Source organism: Danio rerio, chromosome 15 (assembly GCF_052040795.2).
Source record: "Danio rerio strain M-AB ecotype USA chromosome 15, GRCz13ab, whole genome shotgun sequence".
Taxonomy (NCBI): domain Eukaryota; kingdom Metazoa; phylum Chordata; class Actinopteri; order Cypriniformes; family Danionidae; genus Danio; species Danio rerio.
This window is the reverse complement of record NC_141035.1, coordinates 17,104,737-17,131,966: the sequence shown is the minus strand read 5'-3', so window position 1 is coordinate 17,131,966 and position 27,230 is coordinate 17,104,737. Positions and strand designations below refer to the sequence as shown.

Genomic DNA, 27,230 nt, shown 5'->3' with positions numbered 1-27,230 from the left:
TTAAGGATCTATTGTGATTTACGACAATTAATGTCTAGCTGTTTAGAAAATCTGAGTAAATATTGAATCCCCTGAATTATGATTGGGTCCTGTCTGGGGCTAATAGTAGGCAATGACTACCCCCAAAAATAAAATATCCAACAGTTAAGATTTTCCTTGTTGGGATTTTTATATAGACGATAAGTTGTAGCGCAGCCCTGTCCTGCTGATGTTTTTATATGGTCGATTACATTGCTTTCGTTCTTCTAAAAATGTGATAGCAATATCGGTTAGCTTACTCTGCAGTCACATTCTACACGCTGTTGTACATAAGAGAGCAGAAACAGCAGTACGTTGAGCTAAACAGAACTTGGGGATTTAGGTAATGAAAATTTCAGTATGGTATAATTTAGAGCTGCACAATCAATCGAAAGAATTTGAGAGAGTGTGCCCCGACGGGCAGAGGAGGGAGAGTGTGCCCCGACGGGCAGAGGAGGGAGAGTGTGCCCCGACGGGCAGAGGAGGGAGAATGTGCCCCGACGGGCCGAAGACATTCAGAGTGTGCCTTGACGGGCCAAAGACTTTGAGAGCGTGCCCCGACGGGCCGAAGACATTGAGAGTGCCCCGACGGGCCGAAGACATTGAGAGTGCCCCGACGGGCCGAAGACATTGAGAGTGCCCCGACGGGCCGAAGACATTGAGAGTGCCCCGACGGGCCGAAGACATTGAGAGTGCCCCGACGGGCCGAAGACATTGAGAGTGCCCCGACGGGCCGAAGACATTGAGAGTGCCCCGACGGGCCGAAGACATTGAGAGTGCCCCGACGGGCCGAAGACATTGAGAGTGCCCCGACGGGCCGAAGACATTGAGAGTGCGAGACGGAGCCCAGTTGGACTTGCCGTGCGAGACGGAGCTCCGTTGGGCTTGCTGTGCGAGACGGAGCCCTGTTGAGCTCAATTAATCGGAAAGAAATTGCGATCTCAATTTGACCACCAAGACTTTTAATGCAGCATTTCTACGATTCTGCCAAACCTATTTTCAAATTTAGGAGAGAAGCAAAGGCGGCTGCACAAGTCTTTTCATTGTTTCACACACGTTGCTCAGCGACATGGACACCTCCGAATTCTGGGAATCACACATGACGCGAGCTGCTGATTGTGCGGTTGCATGCCCTAGTTAATGATTGCCGTGCATGCATCTACTTTATTGAACGAAACTACATATGCTGTGAAAAACGGGTAATAAATTTGTAAATAATATTCAGTTTGTGGCACAGAGTGATCGTTTGAGAGCTGCGAGCGAAGTACGAACAGCACTCAGCAGTGAAAATGAAACCGAAAGTGCACATTATTTAAATAATCATATTGCATTTTAGAGTTATGATTGCGACAAGTCTTTTTTTTTTTTTTTTTTTATAGCGAACGCCGTTTTGCATGAAAATAAATTCATTCATTAAGAGACCTCAATATTTCTGTAAGTGAACATGACAACGAAAGCAGCTAACCTCTTGAAAGCATGTAGCAAGTATGGCACCTGTAGCCTACCTTCATTCTTGTTAAATAAGGATTAGAGAGCTTAGGTGCATGCATACACAGATCAAGATCAATTACAGTGATACAGCGCTAAATCACATTATATACGATGATACATAAATTAATCGAATTATGCTTATGTAAGGAAAGTTAAATTGTGATGATACCGAAATTGCAATATTGAACAGTTATGTCCATGAAAAAGTGCTACTTTAAAGGGTCACATTAAATGCAGATGAAAGGCAACGATAAGCCATGGTTAAAGAGGCCGCAATAGACCTAGCTATATGGAAGAACCCGATGGACCATAGAAACTGGTAATCCGAGATGTCATGTAACGCGAAGTGCCATAAAACCCAACTGGACCACCACCACCAGTAGCTGTAACATCTTGGTTTATTGAAACAGCATATCTGCTCAAGGAGTGAACTTGCACTGGTCTTACGGTTCGTTTGCAATTATGCCATCGATTTGGTTCGACCCGATACTATGGTACGTCAGGGTGCATTGATGATGCTTTCCACACGATTATATTTTAATTCATAGCACAAGAACAGTATAAAAAGATTTGTATTTGTACGTATTATTAGTAATACGAGTTGTCATTTAATACGAACAGTCGGAACTGTACTCTAAAAAAAAAACAAACGAGCATGTACATGGCAACATTAGCATTCATAGCAAATAAACGAAAGCGTATGTCCTGCTCGCTTTAAACTTTAGCGAGTGAATTCGCGGTTTTTTTTTTTTTTTTTTTTTTTTATAATAAATATATGTACACACACACACACACACGTATATATTAAATAAAGAGTTTGTAAAAGACGTTTTGGCCCCAACGTTCTTCCATACTGGCTCAACGCGTAAACTGTCCTCGACGGAAAGGGCTGCGATTGGTTCTAACGGCTGGCGCTGTTCGCCAATGAGTGACACTGATAAAGTTTAGCGGCGATTACAGCAGATCAATGATAAACACGGAGAAAACTCGCTATGTTATGGATTCACAAGTAAAGCTCTTTAACGGCCGTAAGGAGAGGAAACGTCACGTTAACAAGTCAAAGGGCAACAGTCTGAGAAATGGAGTTTATTTCTCAATCGCAGTGAAATGGAGGCTGCAAGTTAACGTTACCTGTAACTCCGCGTCAGCGAAGGACTGCCCAGCAGACACTCGTCTCGCACGGTAAATGATGCTCAATTTCTGTGTTTTAAGTTGCAGTGTTTTACAGAAGCTCTCGTTCGTCTTCCTACCATAGTATCCTACCGTGACAATGATAGGTTTTGATTTAACGTTCAAGCTGAACCGATACCGTATTGTCTGCGTCTGCATCACGGCTCTAGCTTTATGGTATAAGACTTGTTTAAAAATGTGGATTCCAGCTAGGAAAACATTTAGAACGAAATGATGAGAGGCCATAACGTTAGATATGTGCTCTTTCAGACATTAACTTGCATATCATAATTCAGTGACTTCATATGACGTTAATGAAACAAGAGTTAGACTTACCTCATGCAGACTATGTATACACGTAACGATTTAAGGTAATAAACAGAGTATACCGAGATGGAATGGCAGATGAAGATGGCGTGAAATCCCAATGAAGCAGATTGAGAGTGTTTAACCTGGCTGTTTTCGGTGAAATTCCATGTTCATTTTGGTCTCCAGCTAACTTATGAGGTACATTTTTGCGAGTAACGTTAGGAGCCAACGTTAGAAGTGCTAAAAGCTAGCAACCCCAACCCGATGCAAGGACATTTAAATGTACGATCGGCGGATAACGAAAGCGAAATGGTGAAATCAATCAATGGCGAAAATGAAGTGATTGACGAAGCTGTTAACCTTCAACTTTGAGTTGTTACGTGAACACGAACAGAGAAATGAACAAACTTGTGAGACGTAAACGACGTTGGCAGTCCAAACTTCCGCACCGTGACCGAAACTTCCGCAACGTCACCTGAATACAGCGAAACAGATTGTTTAGATGAGCTTTTATACATGGCTTGCTTGGTTGTTATAGGCTGACGAGATAATTATTATGAATGACGTGACATCTCAGTCTTCCTGGTAGAACCTTCGCTAAAGCTTTCATTTCCCTGAGACTTAAGATATTTTAGATGACATCTGAGAGCTCTCCAGCCTCTAGAGCCAGCAATGATTTCAACATTCCATATGACTTCAATAGCCCCTTTCACACATACAGACCTTTCCGGAAAATTGCCGGCAATTTTCCGGAAAGGTTGTATGTGTGAACAGGTCCTTTTTGAAAATACCGGTAAATTCGTTCTGGCTATTTTCCGGAAAGAGAAGTTGTAACATTACCAGCAATTTGCCGGAATGCTGCGTTGTGTGAATGCAGAAGGAAGATTCCCGTAATAAGCGCATGCACGTCTAGAGCGTGCTGACGTGAGACGTCTGCTTTAGCCAATCACAACAGTCAGACGCATTTGGGCCAAGATGGCGTCGCGCTAAGCAGATGCGAATGCACCTCGTGAGGAAAAAAAGCCGATAAAGGGTCAAATTATGTCCAGTTGGTGGAATGTGTAACGATATTAATCAACTACAGAGGCTGATGTGAATCCACCTTTAAATATTTAATGGGCAAGAAACGTACTAAAAGGAACCTGCATACCTCGTGGAATCTGGAAGGACGCCTGTCGAATGATTCATTAGACAAAAACATGGATGAATCCGAACACCTGGACTCTTCACTTGTTGCACATGATTACGATAAGAACTTTAACGATCCTTTATTTGCAACTCCCAGCAAAAGTCCACCGGGAAAGAAGAAAAAAGAGAGTGATGATGTGTCCCTTGCTGAGATTTTCAACGCCATCCAGTCCTTGAATTCTAAGCAAGATTCGGTTATTCAAAAGATTACTCAGATTGAGAGTTCCATTGAAATCACTACGGCTGCGGTGAACTCTTTATCTGACACTGTTAATCGACTTTTGTCAGATGTTGCCTGTCACGGTGAAAAGATCGGTAAGGCTGAATCATCAATACACCACATGCAACAGGAAAATACTTCTCTAAAGCTAAGAGTTGATGACCTGGAAAGATACAGTCGAAGATGGTGTTTGAAATTACTCGGGGTGAAAGAACGCGAAGAGGAAAACATTAGAACGACAGCTATTGGTCATCTGGCAAGGGTGGTCCCGCGGATCAAGGACAAATTGGAGGATGCTGTGGATGTGGTTCATCGTGTAGGCAAACAACGATCGGATGGTTCATCGCGTCATATCATTATACGGTTCGCGACAAGGAGACACCGCGACATAATTTGGATGGAAGCCAAAAGCTCCATATACCTCAGAGAGAATGGCCTACACATCAAAGAATTCCTCTCCAAATCGGACATTGAAAGTCGGAATAAACTCTGGCCTCTCGTCCAGGCGGCTCGAAAAGAAGGGAAGAAAGCCGGCTTTAGCGGTCCCTTTGCTGTCATTAACAACAAGAGAATCACTGCTAATCCAGCCGAATAAACTACAGCCTATTTGAAATGACACTCCGTTCTAATTGCACTGCAGGTTCGAATGTTTAAGCATATAATTGCCAGGTTTAAAATGTTGCCATTATTACAAGGGCTAATCGACCCATTTGACGTTCAGTTAATTCTTGTATTAGGTACTTATAGTAGCAGTTCTTAGCTAAGTTATTAACGTATTTTGAGTTTTCATTTTCTTAGCTTTTCTATAGCTATCTAGCTTAATATTATCGTTATTTTATTTGTGTTGTTTATTCAGTTATTGCATAACTTATGGACAAATTTAATTCTTTAAAAGTTATCTCATTAAATGTGCGGGGCTTAAGAGACATTACCAAACGAAAAGGTATATTTCTGTTTTGTAGACGTTATAATGCTGATTTTATTTTTTTACAAGAGACACATTCTTCAGATGATGACACAAAATTTTGGAAAGCCCAATGGGGTGATAGAATATTCTTCAGTCATGGATCAAATAAATCTGCTGGGGTTCTTATATTAATTCATAAGTTTAAAGGAGAAATTATTAATTCCAAATCTTCTACTAATGGTAGATGGATTATACTGACTGTTAAATCAGAAAATACCATATTCATCATCTGCAATATTTATGGATTTAATTGTCATACCGCGAATAGTTCTTTTTTTATTAATATTTCTGGTATATTAGAAAATATGCTTAGGACAACTCCAAATGCCAAGTTAATAATTGCTGGTGATTTTAATGAAGTTCCTGATAATGTTATGGATAGATTTCCACAGAAAACACAACATTGCTTTCAAAGTGGTAATATTATCGATGCACTATGTAAAAAACTTTGTTTAGTAGACTCATGGCGTTACTTTAATAGCAATGTACATGAGTATACATGGAGTAATGCTTCCAAAACCTTAAAATCAAGAATTGATTTATTTCTCATTTCTTCTGATTTATTACAATATGTTCAGGACATCTCTCATCACTATGTACCTTTTACAGATCACCTTATGATTAACATGTCTCTACAGACAGCTCGTAACTTAAATAGCCTTCGTGGGTACTGGAAACTTAACAACACACTTTTAGAAGATAATATTTTTATAAGAAATATTGAGGCTCTTGCCACTGATATATTTAATTCAGGGATGGGAAGCTTTGTCTCTAAATGGGAACTATTTAAATTTAAATCCAGACATTTAGCTATCAAAAGAAGTAAGGAAATAAAAGAGGCCAAAGACCATATGGAATCAGAATTGTTGGACAAAATTGATAATCTTTGGAAAGCACAAGCTCTTTCCCCGACTCAGGAGAGTGAACTATTTTCTTTACAAACAAAACTTGATGATCTATATACTAATAAGGTGAATGGGGCTTTTGTACGTTCAAGAGCTAAATGGATAGAAAAAGGAGAGAGAAATACAGCTTATTTCTTTGCCCTTGAAAAAAGAAATTTTAAAAGAAAATCTTTATCTGCATTGCGCATTAATAATATATTATGTGAGGACCCTAAAATAATTTCAGACTATGTTAGCACTTTTTATGAAAAACTGTACCAATCAGATCTAAATTTGGATGTAGGTAACTCGTTTACTAGCAATATAGAAAATTATATTCCTGTAATAAATGATGACTTTAAAAATATATGCGATTCTGATCTTAAGAGAACAGAATTGCAATTAGCTCTCCGACATTTAAAAAAAGGCAAGAGTCCAGGGCCTGATGGACTTTCATGTGAATTTTACCAACAATTCTGGTATATTTTAGAAGAGCCAATTTTATTAATGTTTAATGAATGTATTAAAAAAAAGGAATTAACCACAACTATGAAACAAGGCTTAATCTCCCTAATCCCTAAACCAGATAAGGATTCTTTAGAGATTGATAATTGGAGACCCATTACCCTGTTGAATATAGACTACAAATTAATTGCATTGGTATATGCCAAAAGATTAAAATCAGGGCTAAACCAAATTATACATGAATCTCAAACGGGCTTTATGAAAAACAGACATATCAGTAACAATATTCGTTTTATTTTTGATCTCCTTGACTATTCGGACCAAATTGATTCAGGGGCTCTAATATTGTTTTTAGACTTCTGTAAAGCCTTCGATACAATTGAACATGGCTTTCTTCTTCATTCACTGAAAGTATTTGGATTTGGTAACAATTTCATTGATATTATAGAAATGTTTTATAAAAATATTAATAGTTCTATCATTTTAAATAAAGGAACCTCTAAAAGATTTGAAATTTGTCGTGGTGTACGCCAAGGCTGTCCAATCTCACCTTTTTTGTTCCTATTAGTTGCTGAGCTACTTTCTATTCAAATTCGAAATAATCAAAATATTAAGGGGTTAAAGATATTTGATAGAGAAATCAAACTTTCACAATTGGCAGATGATACAGCGTTGTTTCTGAAAGATAAATACCAAATTAAAACAGCCCTAGAATGTATTTCCAAATTCACAAAATCGTCTGGTCTAAAATTAAATCTTCACAAATGCGAAATCTTATTCATACATAATTCTATGGACTTATTTATTGAAAATATTCCTGTTAAAGACTCTGTGAAATACCTTGGAATCTTTATTTCTAAAAATAATACTGCTTGTGAACAACTTAATTTTGTGTCAAAAATTCAGAAAACTAAATTTATTTTAAATAATTGGCTGCAAAGAGATCTTACAATTTTTGGAAGAGTTTTACTATCCAAAGCTGAAGGCCTATCTAGACTTGTTTATCCTGCTCTTTCTATGCATGTTAGTGATGACATTTCCAAAAATATTAACAAATCCTTCTTAGATTTTATATGGAAAAATAAACCACATAAATTAAAAAAGGACGTTATATCAGGTAAAAGAGTAGAAGGTGGATTAGAGATGATAGATTTTTTTGATATTAACAATACATTTAAACTTAATTGGTTAAGAAATTGTCTAAAATATGAAAACTCGATGTGGTTCTTTATACCTCAATTTATCTTTCAGAAGCTTGGAGGGCTGTCTTTTCTCCTGAGATGCAATTATCTTCCTGGAAAATTGCCACTCAAATTGTCCAAATTTCACCAGCAAGTATTATTGGCTTGGAAAATTTGTTTTCAGCATAACTTTTCTCCTCATAAAGTTCTCTTATGGAATAATTATCTCATTACCTCTAGAAACAAATCTTTATTTTTACATAAATGGTATCAAAGAAACATATATTTTGTTACAGATTTGTTCTATGATAATGGAAACATACTATCTTATGAAGATTTTATGAGGATACATAACTTTCCAATTCCTTTTAAAGAATTTCACCAAGTGGTTAAGGCTATTCCAGCTGGCTTAATACAACTAATTAATAATCACCTTTCTTATGGAGGCGTTAAAAAGATACTCCCAGAATTAAAAATTGACGGTGTTGACATACTTTCTCCATCATATAATAATAAAAAAATTAGACAAGTCTTTCAATCTAAACACAAAATATCCCCTAGAGGGAAATATTATTGGAATGAAAAAATTATTAATATTAATTGGAAAGCTACCTGGTCAATACCCTTTAAATTTTGCCTTTTAAATAAGGTTAAAGAAGTGCACTTTAAAATACTTCACAAAATGTATCCTTGCAAAGCAACTTTATCTAAATTCATGGATATTGAGAGTACTTGCACATTTTGTAATATACACGAGGAAGACTTATCTCATCTTTTCTATAACTGTGATGCCTCTCGTAAATTTTGGAATGATGTTAGTGACGTGTTATTTGGGCAAAGAAATGTTAATTACAGGCTATCTTTAAAGGATGTGATTTGCACTTTTTCACACACAAAAAGAACATTCGAGTATGTTGTTAACTTCTACATTTTACAAGGTAAATATTTTATACATAAACAGAAATTTGCGAAATGTGTACCAAAATGTAATATTTTTTTATTAGAAATGGAAAATCTGAAAAAGTCTCTAATGCAAATTAAAAACAAAAAGAATGATTTAATGTTAGTTTTCATGAAGGAATTTTTTTCTAGTTCTGATCCCCCGCTGTAGTCGATGAGTGTATCCTAAGTTATTATTTTATTTTATATGTATAGAAGTATTTTGTAATATTTGTTTTTTTTTATCTTATTTATTATTTTTTTATTTATTTTTTTTTCTTTTGCAATTTTTTATATATTTTTTTTTCTCCTGTTATATATTACTTCATTACTTTTGATTATTGTAATTATAGTAATGTTTATGGATATAATATATATCTCAGTTGTTGTATTTTTACTTTATGTAATGTTTCAAAACTATAATAAAAAAAAAAAAAAAAAAAAAAAAAAAAAAAAAAAAAAAAAAAAAAAAAACAGTCAGACGCATTTACGTCCGCGCGGTTTGTGAGGATAAAAGCCTTTGAATATTTTTCCAGACACATTTAGCTGCTAGAAGTTAGTCAGATCACGTTTATATGTTCTTCTTAATGCCAACTGTGTAAATAATCATCGATGAGATGCTTATGATAAGCCGTTGTTTGTTTACCTTCAAGCTTTGCGTGTGCCTGTGAAACAGCCTGTGAGCGCCTGCACACGCACATATTATGAACATCTCGACATGCGAAAGTGATCCTGCGAAAGTTGTTCACAATATTGATCATCCACAGAGTCTGTAATTTAGTCAAATGTTTACAAATACAAGCGCAGCCGTTTAAAGCTCATTTGTGGTGAATGATGTCAGAATTTACTGGTATTTTGGAATGGATGTGTGAATGCTCTTTTCTGGAAAATTTCCGTAACGTCCTCGCCTGTGTGAACAGTCGTTCTGGAAATTTTCCAGATATTTACCGGTATCACTGTGTGAAAGGGGCTAATGGCTCAAATAAAATCATTCAAAGCACCAAGTTGTATTGTTTTGCTAATAAAACACTAAGGATAAATACTAAATAAAGTAAATAAATACCACAATACACTCATCGGCCACTTTATTAGGTACACCTGTCTATGTCAATCAACTGGCAGCAACTCAATGCATTTAGGCATGTAGACATGGTCAAGACAATCTGCTGCAGTTCAAACCGAGCATCAGAATGGGGAAGAAAGGTGATTTAAGTGACTTTGAACATGCCATAGTTGTTGGTGCTAGTCGGGGCTGGTCTTAGTGTTTCATAAACTGCTGATCTATTGACAAATGTCTTGTTGATGTCAGAGGTCTGAGGACTACGGCCAGATTGCTTCGAGCTGATAGAAAGGCAACCGTAACTCAAATAACCAATCGTTACAACCGAGGTATGCAGAAGAGCATCTGGTGGTGTAATGGTGTGGGGAATATTTTCTTGGCACACTTTGGCCACATTAGTACCAATTGAGCATCGTGTCAACGCCACAGCCTACCTGAGTATTGTTGCTGACCATGTCCATTTCTTTACGACCACAGTGTACCCCTCTTCTGATGGCTACTTCCAGCAAAATAATATGCTATGTCATGCAGTGCAAGTCATCTCAGACAGGTTTCTTGAACAGGACAATGTAGTCAGTGTCCTGTTCACTGTACTCAAATGACCTCAACAGTCACCAGATTTCAATCCAATAGAGCACCTTTGGGATGTGGTGGAACAGGAGATTCCCATTATGGATGTGTAGCCGACAAATCTGCAGCAACTGCGTGAGGCTATCATGTCAATCTGGACCAAAATCCCTAAGGAATATTTCCAGTACTTTGTTGAATCTATGTCATGAAGGATTAAGGCAGTTCTGAAGGCAAAAAGGGGGTCCAACCTGGTACCTAATAAAGTGGCTGGTAAGTTTAATGTCAAGTGTATTATTAAATACACTGTATTTATTATAATTTTACAGCATTTTGTTAACGAATGCTTTAGCATACTCTCTAAAACAAATGCTGGTTTGTATTAACCCAACAAAAATGACACAACAAAAAAATTACCCAACAGTTGGGTCTGATAATATTTGACCCAATGTTGGGTTAATAATTGTGGAATGTACTTAAGTAATAACTATTGTGAAATGAAACTATTTTAAACACTGAAGTATACTTTAGTTTTTACTACAGTAAACAGTGTGTTTATTGTACTTTGTAATATATAGTTGTAGAAAACATACAGTATTGGGCTTAAATTCACAATAGTTGTTTAGAAACTATAGTTCTACCAGAAAGACTTTGGGAGGCAGATAAACGTTTGAACATTTATTGTAAATTGTTTGCATAAATGCGAGTTCGTTATGGTCCTTTCATAAAGTCCTTTGGCGTAAGCCCCGTCTATAGTGCAGAACTCTGGATGAGCTGGCAGATCCTGCCTGAAGATGAAAGCAGGGCGAAGCAAACCCCCTGAGCGGAGACGAGGCCGACCTGGGGGTGGGGGTGATGGGGAGGATGGAGGGAAATTTCTGCAACGTCACCTGAGTACAGCGAAACAGATTGTTTAGATTAGCTTATGTATATATGTCTTGCTTGGTTGTTACAGGCTGACGAGATAATTATTATGAATGATGTGACATCTCAGTCTTCCTGGTAGAGCTATAACTAAAGCTTTCATTTCTACCAGAAAGACTTTAGAAGGCAGATAAATGTTTGAACATTTATTGTGAATTACTTGTTTATATGCAAGTTCGTTACGGTCCTTTCATAAAGTCTTTTAGCGTAAGCCCCGTCTCCAGTGCAGAACTCTAGATGAACTGGCAGATCCTGCCTGAAGATGAAGGCAGGGCAAAGCCAATCCCAAAGGACAAAACTTAGGGTTCAGTTTTGTAGCAATCCTAAAACAGAGATTGACAATGGATGAGATAGCTTACATTGTAAATTCATACAAATCGCGCAAGGCAAAATAGAGATTAAACAGTGCCCTGATGGTCAGAGAGGTATATAAGCATAAAGATAAAAACAATTAGGCACAATTAGGCTAATATATGCTAGAAGACCCAATAGTGATAAAGAGAGCATGCCCTGACGGGTAGAGGAGAGAGAGCATGCCTCAACAAGCAGAAGAGAGAGAGCATGCCCCGACGAGCAGATGAGAGAGAGATTGCCCCAATGGGCAGAGGAGAGAGCGTGTGCCCCAACAAGCGAAGGAACGAGAGAGTGCCCCAACGAGCAGAGGAGAGAGAGCGTGCCCTGACGGACAGAAGAGTGAGTGCCACCACAAGCAAAGAATAGAGTGCACCAAAGGGCAGAGGAGAGAGAGAGTGACCCGACGGGCAGAGGAGAGATAGTGTGCTCCGACGGGCAGAGGAGAGAGAGCATGCCTTGACGGGCAGAGGAAAGAAAGCGTTCCCTGACGGCCAGAGGAGAGTGTGCCCCGATGGTCAGAGTAGAGACAGCGTGCCCGGAGGGCAGAGGAGAGAGAGTGTGCCCCTATGGGTAGAGGAGATTGAGAGTGTGCCCCGACAGGCCGAAACTTTCAGAGTGTGCCCCGATGGGCCAAAGAGATTAAGAGTGTGCCCAGACGGCCGAAGAGATTGAAAGCGTGCCCCAGTGGACTAGCTGTTTGGGCGGAGCCCCTGCGGGCTTTCTGTATGAGACGGAGCCCTAGCAAGCTTGCTGTGAGAGACGGAGCCCTGGCGGGCTTGTTGTGCGAGACGGTGCGGGCTTTTATTACTGGCGGGATTATTATTCGAAATGAAAGGAAACGTTTTAAACTTAAAATTTTGTAGTGGACTTACATGTTAGGACTATGTACATGTAACAGCTTGGTTCATTGAAACCGCATATTTGCTCTTATGCCATCGATTTGGTTCAATTTGATATTACAGTGCATCAGGGTGCATTGACGATGCTTTCCATACACGATTATATTTTATTTCATAGCACAATAAAAAGTATAAATAGATTTATATTTACATATATATTACTTGTAATACACGTTGTCATTTAATACAAACAGTCTGAACTGTACTCTACAAAACTTGAGCATGTACAGAGACTAACATGAGCATTGATAGCAAATAAACAAAAGTGAATGTCCTGCTCGCTTTATGAGCTGTATAGAGTGAATTCTTAAGCTTGGTTTATACTTCTGCACACTCTTTCTGTTGCTTTCTCCGAAACACTAGTTGGCAGTGAGGTGTTAATGTTCCTCTGTGTCGAGTTTCTTCACTGGTGTTCTGCTTTTTCTGAACGCTTTTTATGTTCAAGTGGCTCAAACTCGCTCATTTTGAGGCAGAAACTGACGGACGTGCAACAACTTTAACCATGAGTTAAACACAAATCAAAACTTTCCATCCGGAGCTCCTTCACGGGACTCCACACTTGTAAACAATCGCTCCATCGGGCTCGTGCGGCTCTCTGTCCTGCCCAGACTCGTCAGCGCTACCAGGCCGACCAATCACAGAGCTTGTGCTGCTCGTCGTTGCGATGTGTATTTACGTTTTTTGAGAGGTGTGCGTCAGCTACGCCGTCGGCCTTGGCGTAGAGCTATTCGTCAACGCATAAGCGTGCGCTTGACGCAGAAGTACAAACCAGCCCTTACACTCCTATGATTGGTTGACGCTCGACAGAAAGGACTGCAATTGGTTCTAACAGGCTGGCGCTGTTCGCCAATGATGGACACTGATAAACTTCAGCAGTGATCACAGCTGATCTATGATAGACACAGAGAAGAAAAACTCGCTATGCTATGCTATCCACAAGTAAAGCTATAACAGCCGAGAGGAGAAGCAACAACACATCAACAAGTCAAAGGGCAACAGTGGGAGAAATGAAGTTTACTTTCATAATCTCAAATGCAGTGAAATTGGCGTTGTACCTGCTGTAACTTCCGTGTTAGTGGAGGACTGTCCAGCAGACACTCACACTGTAAATGATGCACAGTTTCTGTGTTTTTAAGTTGCAGTGTTTTAAATGCTCCTGGTCAACACACTCACCATAGTATCCTACCACAACATAATAATCGGTTATGATGTAAAGCTTGTAGGGATGGTATACAGTTTAACCCAAAGAATGACTAGTCTGTTCTGTGAGCTGGAGTCAGAGATTTAAATAAATAAATGAAGTTAGTTTGCAGTTTCATCAGCAAAAGCCAGCTTCAACACTCCAATGAGTTCCTAGGCCGATCTGCTTACAATCACCAATCAATAACAATTATACTCTCACATAACGTCATTAACTGCGTCATACATATAGTTGTTCTAAACTGATTGGCTAAAACACAGATAGACTAGGAAAATTTCCATGTAGGGTTTGTGTGCACAATTTTGAACAATATCTTAAGCATAAACATCAGACATCCAATAGACTGTTTAGAGCTGACTCCAGACCTGTGAAACAGATCCACAGTCAAATAATAGAACACACACACTTTAAGTATAATCTGTTTCTTATGAAAGGCTTAGTGTACTCTCAGCCGTCTTTATCAAAACTGGTTAAAAAAAATGGAACAATCTACATTCAGGCAGTTATATTATCCTTACTACACAAAGACTATCTTGAATAAAAAGTAGAATCACTTTAAAATAATTAACCATAAAAACAGCAAAATCACTTTAGACATTTTAGATAATATTATTAACTCATAGAAATAACAATAGAAACAGTTGCTTCCAGTCCTCAGCCCTTAGTTCCACTCAAGGTCTCAGTGACCTTTGACCTAGTTTGCTGGCTCCTGAAAAAGTTACACAGACAGGCAAATGCACTAAACATTCTTACATAAAGTAGTGTATTTAACTTATTCATTAGTTAAAATACTTTCAAAGTTAAATACTTATTAAAATTATTATAGTTAATAAAAATAATGAGAAACAAGATGATGAGGAAAGGATAAACTATTATTCATGATGAGACGGATTGGAAGGCGAAAATCCGAATCCTTCAAGCTGAACCGATACCGAATTGTCCGCGTCTGCATCGCGGCTCTAGCTTTAAGGTATAGCATTAGACTTGCTTATATTATGTGGATTCCAGCAAGGAAAACATTTAAAACGAAATAATTAAAGGCCATAGATATGTGCTCTTTCAGACATTAACTTATATATCATGATTCAGTGACTTCATATAATGTTAATGAAACAAGAGTTAGACTTACCTCATGCAGACTACGTATACACATAACAAATTTAAGATAATAAACACAGAATAAAAGATCACCGAAATGGAATGGCTGATGAAGATGGCGTAAAATACCAATGAAGAAGATTGACTGTGGTTAACCGGGGTGTTTTCGGTGAAAATCCCATGATCATTCTGGTATCCAGCTCTAGGTTGTTTAAAAGGCAACATAGTAGTTTGCATATGATTACTGTTCGATTTCGGCATTGTTAAAGGGCCAAAACACCCCCCACTTTCGGTTAAAGTCTACTTCAGAATTTTTTCAAAAGATGCATGATTAATGGGCGTGGAGCTCCGCGAGCATAAGGCAGGAGTGGGCGTAGCCAGCAGGGGAGAACGTGAGCGAACGAGGCTAGCTCACTAAATGAGACAAACCGTGAGGAGACGCATGAGTTTATAGTTTACAAAGTTAAAATGCAAAGAAATGAACATTCGTAATTCGTAATTTCATATACACATAACCACAATTTATATCATTATAAAGATACGTGTGTTCATGTAAACCCTATAAATGAGGACTTCTCCCTCAATCCCCGTATCCAGCAGACTCAGTGCAGCAGGTCTTCTGACCATTAGCCCTGCTGGTAATCTGGAGGATTTAGGCAAACACAGCAGCACAGTGATGTGTTTGAATCTCGTGCTGCTCTCCCGACAAAAATGCTAGCAGCACACACACAGCTTTGCTGTATGATCGGCCCTGACAAGATCGCGGGGGAAAACATGCAACAAATCCCATGGATCATGGAAACAAACGCATATGAGCCTTCATGAACAGCTAAATACTGTGTGCCCGTGCCGTGTCTCACAGCTCAGTCTTGACTCTGGCAGGTCTGGCAGGTCTCATGAATAATTAAGCAGCCGGCTCTTCTTATAGAATAAGAAAACTCCGATTTGAATAATAATGAGATACCGACACGTCATCATTGCACTTGCAGTTCTACGCTACGTTGCCGATTTTGATCCCGCCCAAAAAATCATTTTAAACCTGGAAGCTGAAATTAGCTGACAAAAGCTCAAAATTATCCAGTTTTCCCCACAATTAAAGCTGACAGGTGTTAACATTGTCTTAACTGATGCTCAACACACACAAATCTGTTAATATAAAAAAAAAAGTTATCCAGGGTGTCCTGAACCTTTAAATTCATAATCACATAAGGTACATTTTGCGAGTAGGAGCTAACGTTAGAAGTGCTAAAAGCTAGTAACGTTAACCTTATGCAAGGACAATTAAATGATCGGCGGCTCGGCGAGTAATGAAAGCGAAATGGCTAAATCAATCAATAGCGAAAATGAAGTGAATTGACAAAGCTGTTAACCTTCAACTTTAAGCTGTTACACGAACACGGACAGAGAAATGAACAAACTTGTGAGACATAAACAACGTTGGAAGTCCAAACTTCTGCACCATGACCGAAACTTCTGCATCCTCACCTGAGTACAGCGAAACAGATTGTTTAGATGGGCTTATATAAATGGCTTGCTTGGTTGTTATAGGCTGATAAGATAATTATTATGTATGACTATTACTATAGTAATGTATTGTAGTATTATAAATGACATAGTAGGTAGGAACACATCAAATAACCAGTGACAATTGTTTGGACTGAAATGTGTAAAACAAAATAAAGTTAAAAAAAGAGCACATGCTGGATGTCATCATCTATTTTCAGCTTTATTTTTCAGTTTCCATGTCATTTTGTGTGTGTGTGTTGTGCTACATCTTCAACAGCTTTATGCTTGTAGGTGGCCTATGATTTGGAAGATTACTACCATTCTGTGCTGTGGTTTGAGGAGGCCGTTCGACTCTTCCGAGGAACCGAATGGAGTCCAGAAAATGAAGGCACGCTTGAAGATGCCCTGGACCATTTGGCTTTCTCTCATTTCAAGGTATGTCACTAATTACAAAACAAATATGATTTTAACCGAGACCCTGTGTTAACATCTGCTGTTGATAAGGTCTCTTTTGGGTGATCTAAACTAAGGTGTAAATTGGCACAAAATGTTGGTATTGTTTTTGTTTTTTTGTTTTTTTGTTAAATCTCATTTGGTAGTAATCAGAAATGCATGCGGTTGAGTTTTATAATTGTTGCCAGTATATTGATGTGTTCCAGAGAGCAGTGGAAAAATCTACCCATTCAGCCACTGCAGACCAACAAAACAACACAATTTGTGAGCAGATTAAAAGTTATTTAGTATTTAGATTTTTTGTATTTTTTTAAAGCTATCTTTAAAAAAAAATCAATAGAGTGGAGGGATTGGGCAAAAAAAGACTAATCAATGGTTCACACATGATTTACTTACAATATGGGGTTTTAAACTTGTATTTCATGACGTGTAGTATCAGCTCTTTTTCAATCATACCACAGGCAAAAATTAGACTTAGACTTAGACTTAGAAAACTTTATTTATCCCGCAGGAAATTGCTTATGTAATGACTGCCATAACACACAAAACACAGAAACACAAAACCACAAGACAAAATAAATAAATTAAGTAAGTGAAATAAGTCACATAAATCCAACCAATCTATAAAAGGAAACAGCCACAATACATAAGTATACAAACTATTATATAAGATATTACACTTAAAAGAATCAGTGGTAACTAATACTAATAAGTCATATATCAAGTAATGAAAATAATATTAACCAAAACTAATAATATTACACATAAAACAATTACACATACAATAATTCAAGTAGTAAAGGCATTCAGCACTCATTTAAAAAACAAAGATATTGCACTAAAAATATTTAAGACCCAGTAAAAAAACGTACAAATATTGCACCTAATAGACTATTGCACATCATAGAACATAATGCACAGACTTCCACACACTAAAACCCGTAATAATTAATTAATATATGGCACGAGCAGCAAGGTATTGCATAGATTACTGTAAGGGTAAGTGACTGAGGGAGACGTTATGAAGTCTGATAGCAGTGGGAAGGAAGGATTTTCTGTGGCGTTCAGTGGAACACTTTAAGCTGGTAAGTCTATGACTAAAGGTACTTCTCAGCTCGTCAACCACATTATAAAGAGGATGATCCACATTGTGCATAATTGACCGAAGTCTGCACAATGTTCTCTTTTCGGCCACAGTTTCCATATTGTCCAATTCCTCACCCACCACAGCGCCAGCTTTCCTAATCAATTTGTTAAATCTCTTCATATCTGCCACTTTTACACTACCACCCCAGCACACCACAGCATAGAAAATGGCACTGGCCACTACAGACTCATAGAACATACGCAACATGGTGTTGCAGACTCTAAAAGATCGGAGTTTACGTAGGAAATACAGCCTACTTTGACCCTTCTTATATGTGACCAGAGAGTTCTTGGACCAGTCCAGCTTATTGTCAATATACACACCCAAATATTTATAGTCCTGAACAATCTCCACATCCACCCCTCTAATGGACAAGGGAGTAACTGGAGATCGCCGTGATCTTCGCAAGTCCACCACCAGTTCTTTGGTCTTTTGGATATTAAGCTGCAACTGATTCAGCTCACACCAGTCCACAAAACTGTCCACAGCCATCCTGTATTCCAAGTCGTCCCCCCCCTTAATACATCCGACTATTGCTGAATCATCTGAAAATTTTTGCAGGTGACAGCCCTCTGTGTTATATTGGAAGTCAGATGTATACAGTGTGAAGAGAAACGGTGACAAAACAGTTCCCTGCGGTGCTCCAGTGCTACACAGTACCGTATCAGACTTATTCCCCTGTAGCCGTACGTACTGTGGCCTATCAGTCAGATAGTCCATAATCCACGCAACTAAGGGAGCATGAACCTGCATAGCAGACAGTTTGCTCCCTAGCCGGGCTGGCTGAATAGTGTTAAAGGCACTGGTAAAATCGAAAAATGTAATCCTCAGGGATGCACTCGGTTTGTCAAGATGGCTGTAGGCACGATGTAACAGGTAAATGATGGCGTCTTCCACTCCAATCTTGGCCTGGTAAGCGAACTGAAGAGAATCTTGCGCTGACCTCACTAGGGGGCGGAGAGTGCCCAGGACCAGCCTCTCAAAGACCTTCATACTGTGTGAAGTAAGTGCTACTGGCCTGTAGTCTGATGGAACACTAGGTCGCGCCTTCTTGGGTACCGGAACCAGACATGATGTTTTCCACATCACAGGAACTTTCTTAATACTGAGGCTCAAATTAAAGATCCTCAGCAGTACTCCACTTAACTGAGAAGCACACAGCTTAAGTACTTGTGTGGTTAATCCGTCTGGACCCGGTGCCTTAGCAGGATGGAGTCTGCATAATTCTCTCCTCACTTGGTCCTCAGTGATGATCATAGGTGGTTTATAAGAGTCTGAGACACCAATGAAAGGAGGAGAGGCGATGGAGGCTTCAGTTGGTACGATGGTGAAAGAGGAGGAAGGAGAGGGCGTGAAGTAGGGCAAAATGCTGCAATTTGACGTGACACTATTGGGGGGGAGCAGATGCACTAGGTGCAGTAAGGGCTGTGTCAGAGCTGGAGAGAGGCCTACTGTCAAACCTATTGAAAAACATATTAAACTGATTGGCCCTATCCACATCACCATCAGTTCTAGGGCTGCTGGTCTTGAAGCCAGTAATGTTCTTCATGCCTCTCCACACATACCTACTGTTGTTCTGTTTCAGCTCTTGTTCCAGCTTTTTCTTATATCTCTCCTTACCCTCCTTTAACCTCACCGACAAGCGCCTCTGTACTTCCTTAGCTGCTTCCTTATCACCTGACCTGAATGCCACCTTCTTTTCATTCAGAAGGGCTTTGATATCTTTAGTGACCCATGGCTTGTTGTTAGGAAAGCAGCGTATGGATTTCAATGGTACAGTACTATCCACACAGAAGTTGATATACTCAGTGACACAGTCTGTGAGGTTATCAATGTCCATACCATGTGGCACGCACAGAGCATCCCAGTCCGTAGTCTCCATGCAGTCTTGCAGGGCTGCACTGGCCTCTTTTGACCACTCCCTCACTGTCCTAACAGTAGCTGGCTGCCGCTTTACCAGTGGTAAGTAGGTGGACTGAAGGTACACAAGATTGTGATCCGATCTACCTAGAGGTGGAATGGCTATACAGCTGTATGCCTCTTCCACATTAGCATACAGTAAGTCCAGAGTCTTATTTTCTCTGGTGGGGCATTCTACATACTGTGAAAAGGTGGACAGTGTCCTGTTTAGTGAGACATGATTAAAATCGCCTGATATTAAGACGAACGCGTCCTGGTGCATTGTCTGGAGTCTAGCAGTAGCGGAGTGAATGACGTCACATGCCGTCGTCGCATTGGCCGATGGAGGAATGTAAACAACAATGGCGATCACATGTGAAAACTCTCTGGGCAGATAGTATGGACGTAGCCCCACTGCTAACAGTTCAATGTCCGGGCTACAGATACGTTCCTTAATCACAATGTGATTCGGGTGGCACCATCTTTCATTAACAAAAACAGCAAGTCCACCCCCCTATATATATATATGTGTGTGTGTGTGTGTGTGTGTGTGTGTGTGTGTGTGTGTGTGTGTGTTTGTATATATAAGCCCTTCTGTGATTTTTTTCAAGGTATGTCCTATAGTATTGTTTATTTTGAAGAAAGTCTTATTTGTTTTATTTTGGCTACAATAAAAAGCTGTTTTAATTTTTTATTTTTATGTTTTACGGTCGATATTATTAGCCCCTAAGCAATATTTAGTTTTATTGTCTAAAGAACTAACCTGTTATGCGTGTGACACTCATGCTGCACTCTCCGTACCACCAGAGGAAACACTCACCTAAGTACTGACACAAACTAGGGATGGGAAGATTAACCGATATGTATCGATACGCGGTCATGCGCGTGCACGATGCGAGTGCATCGGTTGAGCAGCTGAGGATGAATGAAATTTTGGAAGCAAATCGAGATGCATCGGTTTTTGTGAGATGCAACGATTTTTCCGAGATACAGCTTATATTTTTAATATAGAATGTATTTTTTATTTATTAACAAGTGTTGTCAACCTGTTTTTGGCGCATAATTTAATCGACCTACATAAAGTAAGCCTTAGCAACGGATTTGCGGATGTGCACACACTACAACTCAGTGTATCAGGTGTGCGGATGAAGCTAGTGGTGCGCCCTCAGAAAGCGCGAGAAGCAAAACGAACATATTCCCCACTGAGTTTTAAATCTAAAGTATGGCAAGCAACATTATGGATTTAAGGATGGACGACATGACAGGACAGATGCAATTTGCAAAATGTGCCGCGCATCTGTAAAATACGCGGGCAGTACGACTAATCTGATATCTCACTTGAAGCGGCGCCACGGTGTTGTTGTGGAAGCATCTTCCAGTGTTTCTGCATCCCCGGCTTTCGCACTGCTTCAACCAGTTCCAAAAGTGGTGAGAAAAGCATTGCAAGTTTTTTTTCCATGCGCAACAGTTCTGCTCGCTCTACGCCAATAACGAATGCTATTGCATTGTTCATCTGCAAAGATATTCAGCTTAGTGTCACGGAGAACGAAGGTTTTAAACACCTCCTCCTGTTAATTTTTATTTAATTATAATAATAATAATAATATTAATAATAATAATGATAAAAATAATTGGGTGTCACGGTGGCACAGTGGGTAGTTTGACCACCTCACAGCAAGAAGATTGCTGGTTTGTTATATTTTTATTAGCCTGTTGTTTACAGTGACAGTGATGTTTCAAAGCAGCATAACACTGCTAGTTCACAACCTTAAGTTTTGAATAATCAGTGGCAAAATATATCTTTGTAAAACTTGTTTTCATAGTTGAAAAGTTAAATCACAATTCTTGTTGTGCAATGCTAAATTTATTTATGTTGAAAGAGTGCAAATATATACATATTTTTTTATATATATATTGCACTTATACATTCTGTTTATCTTGAAAATACTTAAATAATATGTGCTATATGTTCTAAAATGGCCCTCTACTGTAAACTGACACTCTGGCTCTGAGAGAAGAGCCAGTTTGTAAAAAAAAGTCTTGGTTTTGCTTGGTTTATAAATAATCAAACTCATTCAATGGCACAGCATCCTCTTTCACATCATCTCATAAACATAAATCTAATTAGTTAGTGCTGAAATATCGCATCGTATCGTGATATGGGTGTGAATCGTATCGTGTTGCATCGCAATATGTCACAAATGTATCGCTAATATATCGGATCGTATTCTTTGTATCGAGATGCGTATCGGATCGGCATTATAGCTTAGATGCCCAACCCTAACACAAACACAAACTTCGTTACACATCAGCCCCCTTACAACGTACTGATTCAGCAACAGCTGATACCCATCACACACTTTATCCTGGTTTGAATTTCCTGTTTCTACTTCTGCCTGCACCCATTTCTGATTGTTTGCCGCCTGCCCCGACACCTAGCCTGCCTCTTGTACTTTGACTGTTAGCCGCCTGGCCCGACATTAGCCTGCCTGCCTATTCTTAGTCTGTATCTGCTGCTTCCTTCTAATAAAACTGCAAATGGATCCTCAGTCTCCAGAGTCTTTGTCACAGAAGACTTCACCACAAAGTGATCCAGCAGCGTTCATGCAGATCACAACAGAGCTCTCGGCCCAAGCCAACTAGCTCATTATTCGCCAGCAACAACTTACCTACCTGACATCACTCACGGAGGAACTGGTCAAAGTTCTACAGGGAATACGCCTTTCACCACCAGAGGCCGCTGCTCCACCAGTTATGAACATTGCTGCACCCCTGTCACCATCAACTCTCACGGTAAGCCCCCGGCTAGCGTTTCCTGAAAAGTTTGAAGGTGACCCTGCCAAATGCAAGGGGTTTTTGTTACAATGCTCCATGTTTGTCAACCAACAACCCACACTTTATCCTATGGATGCCAGTCGTATTTCATTTGTTTGTACCCTCCTCACGGGGAAAGCATTGGACTGGGCCACGGCTGTTTGGAAGGAGGATGGGATGGCGTTTCCCACTTTCTCTGCGTTTCTAAAAGACTTTTGTGCTGTGTTTGAACATGATGTTGGTGGAAAGAGCGCTGGTGACCAGCTCCTCACACCCACACAGGGACAGAAAACTGCCACGGAATATGATTAGCATTCCATACTCTTGCGGCTCAAACGAACTGGATCGAAGACACTTTAAAACTCCTCTTCAGGAAAGGGTTAAATCCGGAGCTGCAATCCGAGCTAGCATGCCGCGATGAGGGCAAGTTATTCTCTAAATTTATTAAACTAACCATCGAACTGGACAATGTAATTCGAGCATGACGCCCTACACGGTCAATGCACTACCCGTCTGTTGTCAACACCACTCAAGGAGACTTGATGCAGCTCGGAGTGACGCACTTGACATCTGAGGAGAGAAATCTGTGTATGTAATGTGGACAAGCCGGTCATTTAAAGATGTTATGCCCTACTCGTCCAATGACACAATCAGTCAGTGAGTTTGATTTTAAAAATAGTCCAGCATCTAATGTGCAGATACCAGTAAAATTGGCTGTTCAGGGCCTAACTATGCTTACGATGGCACTTTTGGATTCGGGAGCTGCTGGCAACTTTATGTCTGAAAAAATTGCACGGCAGAATAAGCTTACACTGATTCCCTATACCTCTTATTTAACAGTGGAGGCACTCAATGGCCAACCCATAGGAGGAGGGAGGATAACTTTTACCACCGACGAGCTCACCATGCAAACGGGGGCTCTACATTAAAAAAAAAAACCATAAAATTCTATGTGCTTAACTCATCAAATTATACCATTATTCTGGGCTTCCCATGGCTGTCCAAACACAAGCCTGTAATTTCCTGAAAGTTCTGGAGTGCCAGATCCCCCAGTGGGATTCTAGTTGTCATGCACACTGTCTCATGCCAGTAAAAACCCAGTCTGTGTGCTCCAATAACATGAATAGTGATGAAATATTCGATTCCTAATGAATACTCTGACCTGATTAAAGGTTTTAGCAAACCAAAGGCCCATCAGCTACCCCTCATCAGCCTACAGACTGCGCTATCGACTTACTAGCTGATACTACTCCCCCAGAGGCCGAATCTTTCCATTTTCACGCCCAGAATCTGAAGTCATGCAAAAATACATTGACTAGGAGTTAGCCAAAGGTTTCATTAGGCCATCAACCTCACCCGCAGCAGCTGGCTTCTTCTTTGTAAAAAAAAAAAAAGATGAAGAACTGAGACCATGTATTGATTACCGTGGCTTAAATGATATTACAGTAAAATTCTGATATCCATTACCCTTGGTTCCTATTGCCCTAGAACAGCTGCGCAGAGCTAAATATTTCACCAAATTAGACCTACACACCTTCTTGGTGTACTTCATCAGCCAGGAGGGAGTGGCTATGGATGAACAGAAAGTCAGGGCAGTGGTAGAGTGGCCCCTTCCTAGGTCAATCAAATAACTAAAGTGATTTTTGGTCTTTGCAAATTTTTATTGACGATTCATTTGAGGATTTAGTAGCATCACTGCGCCACTCACTTCCATGACAAGAAATTCAAAAGCAACCCTTATATGGTAAACCGAAGCAGAGTAGGCTTTTCAGAATCTAAAAACTAGGTTCACCACAGCGCCCATACTTCATCACCCTGATCCTGACAGACCCTTCATTGTAGAGGTGGATGCTTCTAACACGGGCATCAGAGTGATACTGTCTTAACGTCAAGGTACACCCCCCAACATGTTCCCATGTGCATATTATTTTAAGAAACTTACCCCAACTGAACAAAACTATGATGTCGGAAAGCAGGAACTCTCGGTCAAGGCAGCATTAGAGGAGTGGAGACATTGGTTGGAGGGGGCTAACTTCCCTTTTACTGTTTTCACCGACCACAAGAATTTAGAATATCTCAAATCCGCTAAATAATTGAACCCCAGGCAGGCGAGATGGGCTGTGTTTTTCACTCGCTTCCAGTTTACAGTAACCTACAGACCAGGTACCAAGAATACCAAAGCCGATGCCCTGTCACACCAAAATCACCACCTAAGTAGCTTTCAGTCTGAGGCAACAGTTATTCCCATCAACCTCCTGATTGCACCTGTACAGTGGAATATAATTACTCTGATCCAACAAACCAATCAAATTACCCACCTACAAAATTCTCAGGGACACACCGCTATCTTCACCATCATCGGCTGTTTCTCGAAATCCTGTCGACTTGTACCCTTGACCAAACTCCCCACTGCCTTTTAAACCACAGAACTCCTGTTTAATAATGTGTTTCGGTTTCACGGACTTCCTGAAAACATAATGTCTGATCGGGCACCCCAATTTACCTCCAGAGTATGGGCAGAGTTTTTTAAACAATTGAACATCAACATCAGCTTGACTTCAGGCTATCACCCAGAATCTAATGGACAGACAGAAATTTAAATCAGGAGATCATCCAGTTCCTTAGAATTTACTGTCATCAGAATAAGGCAGACTGGAGCAGATTTTTGATGTGGGCAGAATATGCCCAAAACTCTCTGCAAAAACCCTCTACTGGATTAACCCCCTTTAAACGCACGCTGGGGTACCAGCCACCACTATTTCCCTGGTCAGGTGAACCATCTAATCTTCCTTTGGTTACCGATTGGCTGCAACGCAGTGAGGAGACCTGGAATCGTGCTCACATCCATCTTTAACGAGCCACCTGAAGTCAGGAAAGACAGGCTAACCTGCGTAAGCAGTGCCAACCTGATTACACTCCAGGACAGTGGGTCTGGCTTTCTACTAGGGACATTCGATTGAGACTACCCTACATAAAACTCAGTCCCAGGTATGTGGGTCTTTCTAAAATTCTCAAACAAATCACAGCAGTTTCATTTTGTTTAGAATAACCCACTAACTACCGTATTTACCCCACGTTTCATGTGTACCCTCCTGAATCCGGCGAGTGATCCGAGAGGAAAGCAAGAGACGACGGGCTAAGGGTGCTCTCCTCCTCCCCTTCTGGTCGATGGCCAAGAAGCTTACCAAGTTCGAGAATTGCTCAACTCCAGGCGCCGGGGCAACATACTCCAGTAAATCGTGGATTGGGAGGGATATGGCCCAGAGGAACGTTCATGGGTCCCTGCAGGACATATCCTTGACCCTTCACTTACAGAACAGTTCCACCAATCTCATCCAGAGAAGCCCCATCCTCGACCCCGAGGGAGACCCCGGAGTCGTCAAACCCCTCACATCAGGAGCCGTTCGCAGGGAAGGGGCTCTGTTATAAGCGTGACACTCACGCCGCCCTCTCTGTACGACCAGAGGGACCACCTACCTGAGAACTGACAGGTACCGCCTGCCCCAACACGTAGCCTGCCTCTCGTACCTCGACTGTTAGCCGGCTGCCCCGACATTAGCCTGCCTATTCTTACTCTGTATCTGCTGTTTCCTTCTAATAAAATTGTAAGTGGATCCTCAGTCTCCAGAGTCTTACGCTTGTTTCACACCAAACGCGTCAGTGCCGCGTGAGCAGAGCGTGAGCAGCGCGTGTGTTTTCGGCATCCATGTTAACAAATTAGAGCAGCGCGTCAGAGCGAGGCATGAGCGTCGCCAAAGCAGCAGGGCAGCGATAGTTTTGGCGCTGGGTCTATTTTTGACGCGCTGCTCACGCTCAATTAAAGTGACAGTGCATTGATAATGACCAAAACACATTGAATAACAGTAAAAAAGTAGCAATTTTACCCAATAAATGCGTTACAGTTTTTTTGGATTGCTTACACACTAAAATTAAAAGTAGTACACTATTAGCAAAACCTTACACACAAGTATCAAAACATCAGCCCATATTTGCACAACTATAAGCACATTGTCAGCCTCACTGTAGTGGAGTTAGCTGGTTTTTAGGTGAATTTGATCGTCGCCATGGAGTGCCGGTAAGAACACGGAGACTTGAATCCCATTTAAAGCTCTTTATTGTCCATCACACTTTGTGTATGTGTTTGGTGTGTGTGTGTGTGTGTGTGTGTGTGTGTGTGTGTGTGTGTGTGTGTGTGGTTTCTCATCATTGACGCACACAAAACTGACTGGAATTAGGCGGAAAGCAAAGCATGCAACCTTTCTCTCTGTCTGATCAGAATGAAACCAGTTAACAGTCTCCATGTACAGCAGACCTAAGCTGTGTTTTGATTGGCTGCCTGTGCTCGTGATCAGCGCATGATCAAGTACGAGCTCTATAGGAGTCTGTTCGTGATGTCACAGCATGCACGCGTGAGGAGAGAGCACAGCTAGTGTCCAGCTCTGGGCTCAGCCCACCGACCTCTTTTACAGCCGCCCC

At 40.3% G+C, this 27,230-nt stretch overlaps 1 protein-coding gene across 43 annotated transcripts in view; it reads left to right on the top strand.

Moving 5' to 3' along the window:
- Nucleotides 1–27,230, top strand: part of p4ha3 (prolyl 4-hydroxylase, alpha polypeptide III) — an 86,817-nt gene that overhangs the window by 5,743 nt on the left and 53,844 nt on the right. For 34 of the 43 annotated variants that reach the window (XR_015509147.1, XR_015509143.1, XR_015509150.1 and 31 more), the window contains one exon: nucleotides 16,733–16,876. Coding sequence is in view for 24 of the 43 variants with exons in the window: in XM_087283799.1 (XP_087139925.1) it covers nucleotides 16,733–16,876 (144 nt within the window). In the remaining 19 variants the exon portion in view is untranslated. Of the gene's footprint in view, nucleotides 1–2,439; nucleotides 2,692–16,732; nucleotides 16,877–23,332; nucleotides 26,246–27,230 lie in introns of those variants that run through there. The other 9 variants (XM_087283804.1, XM_087283800.1, XM_087283794.1 and 6 more) reach the window with 7 other exon arrangements.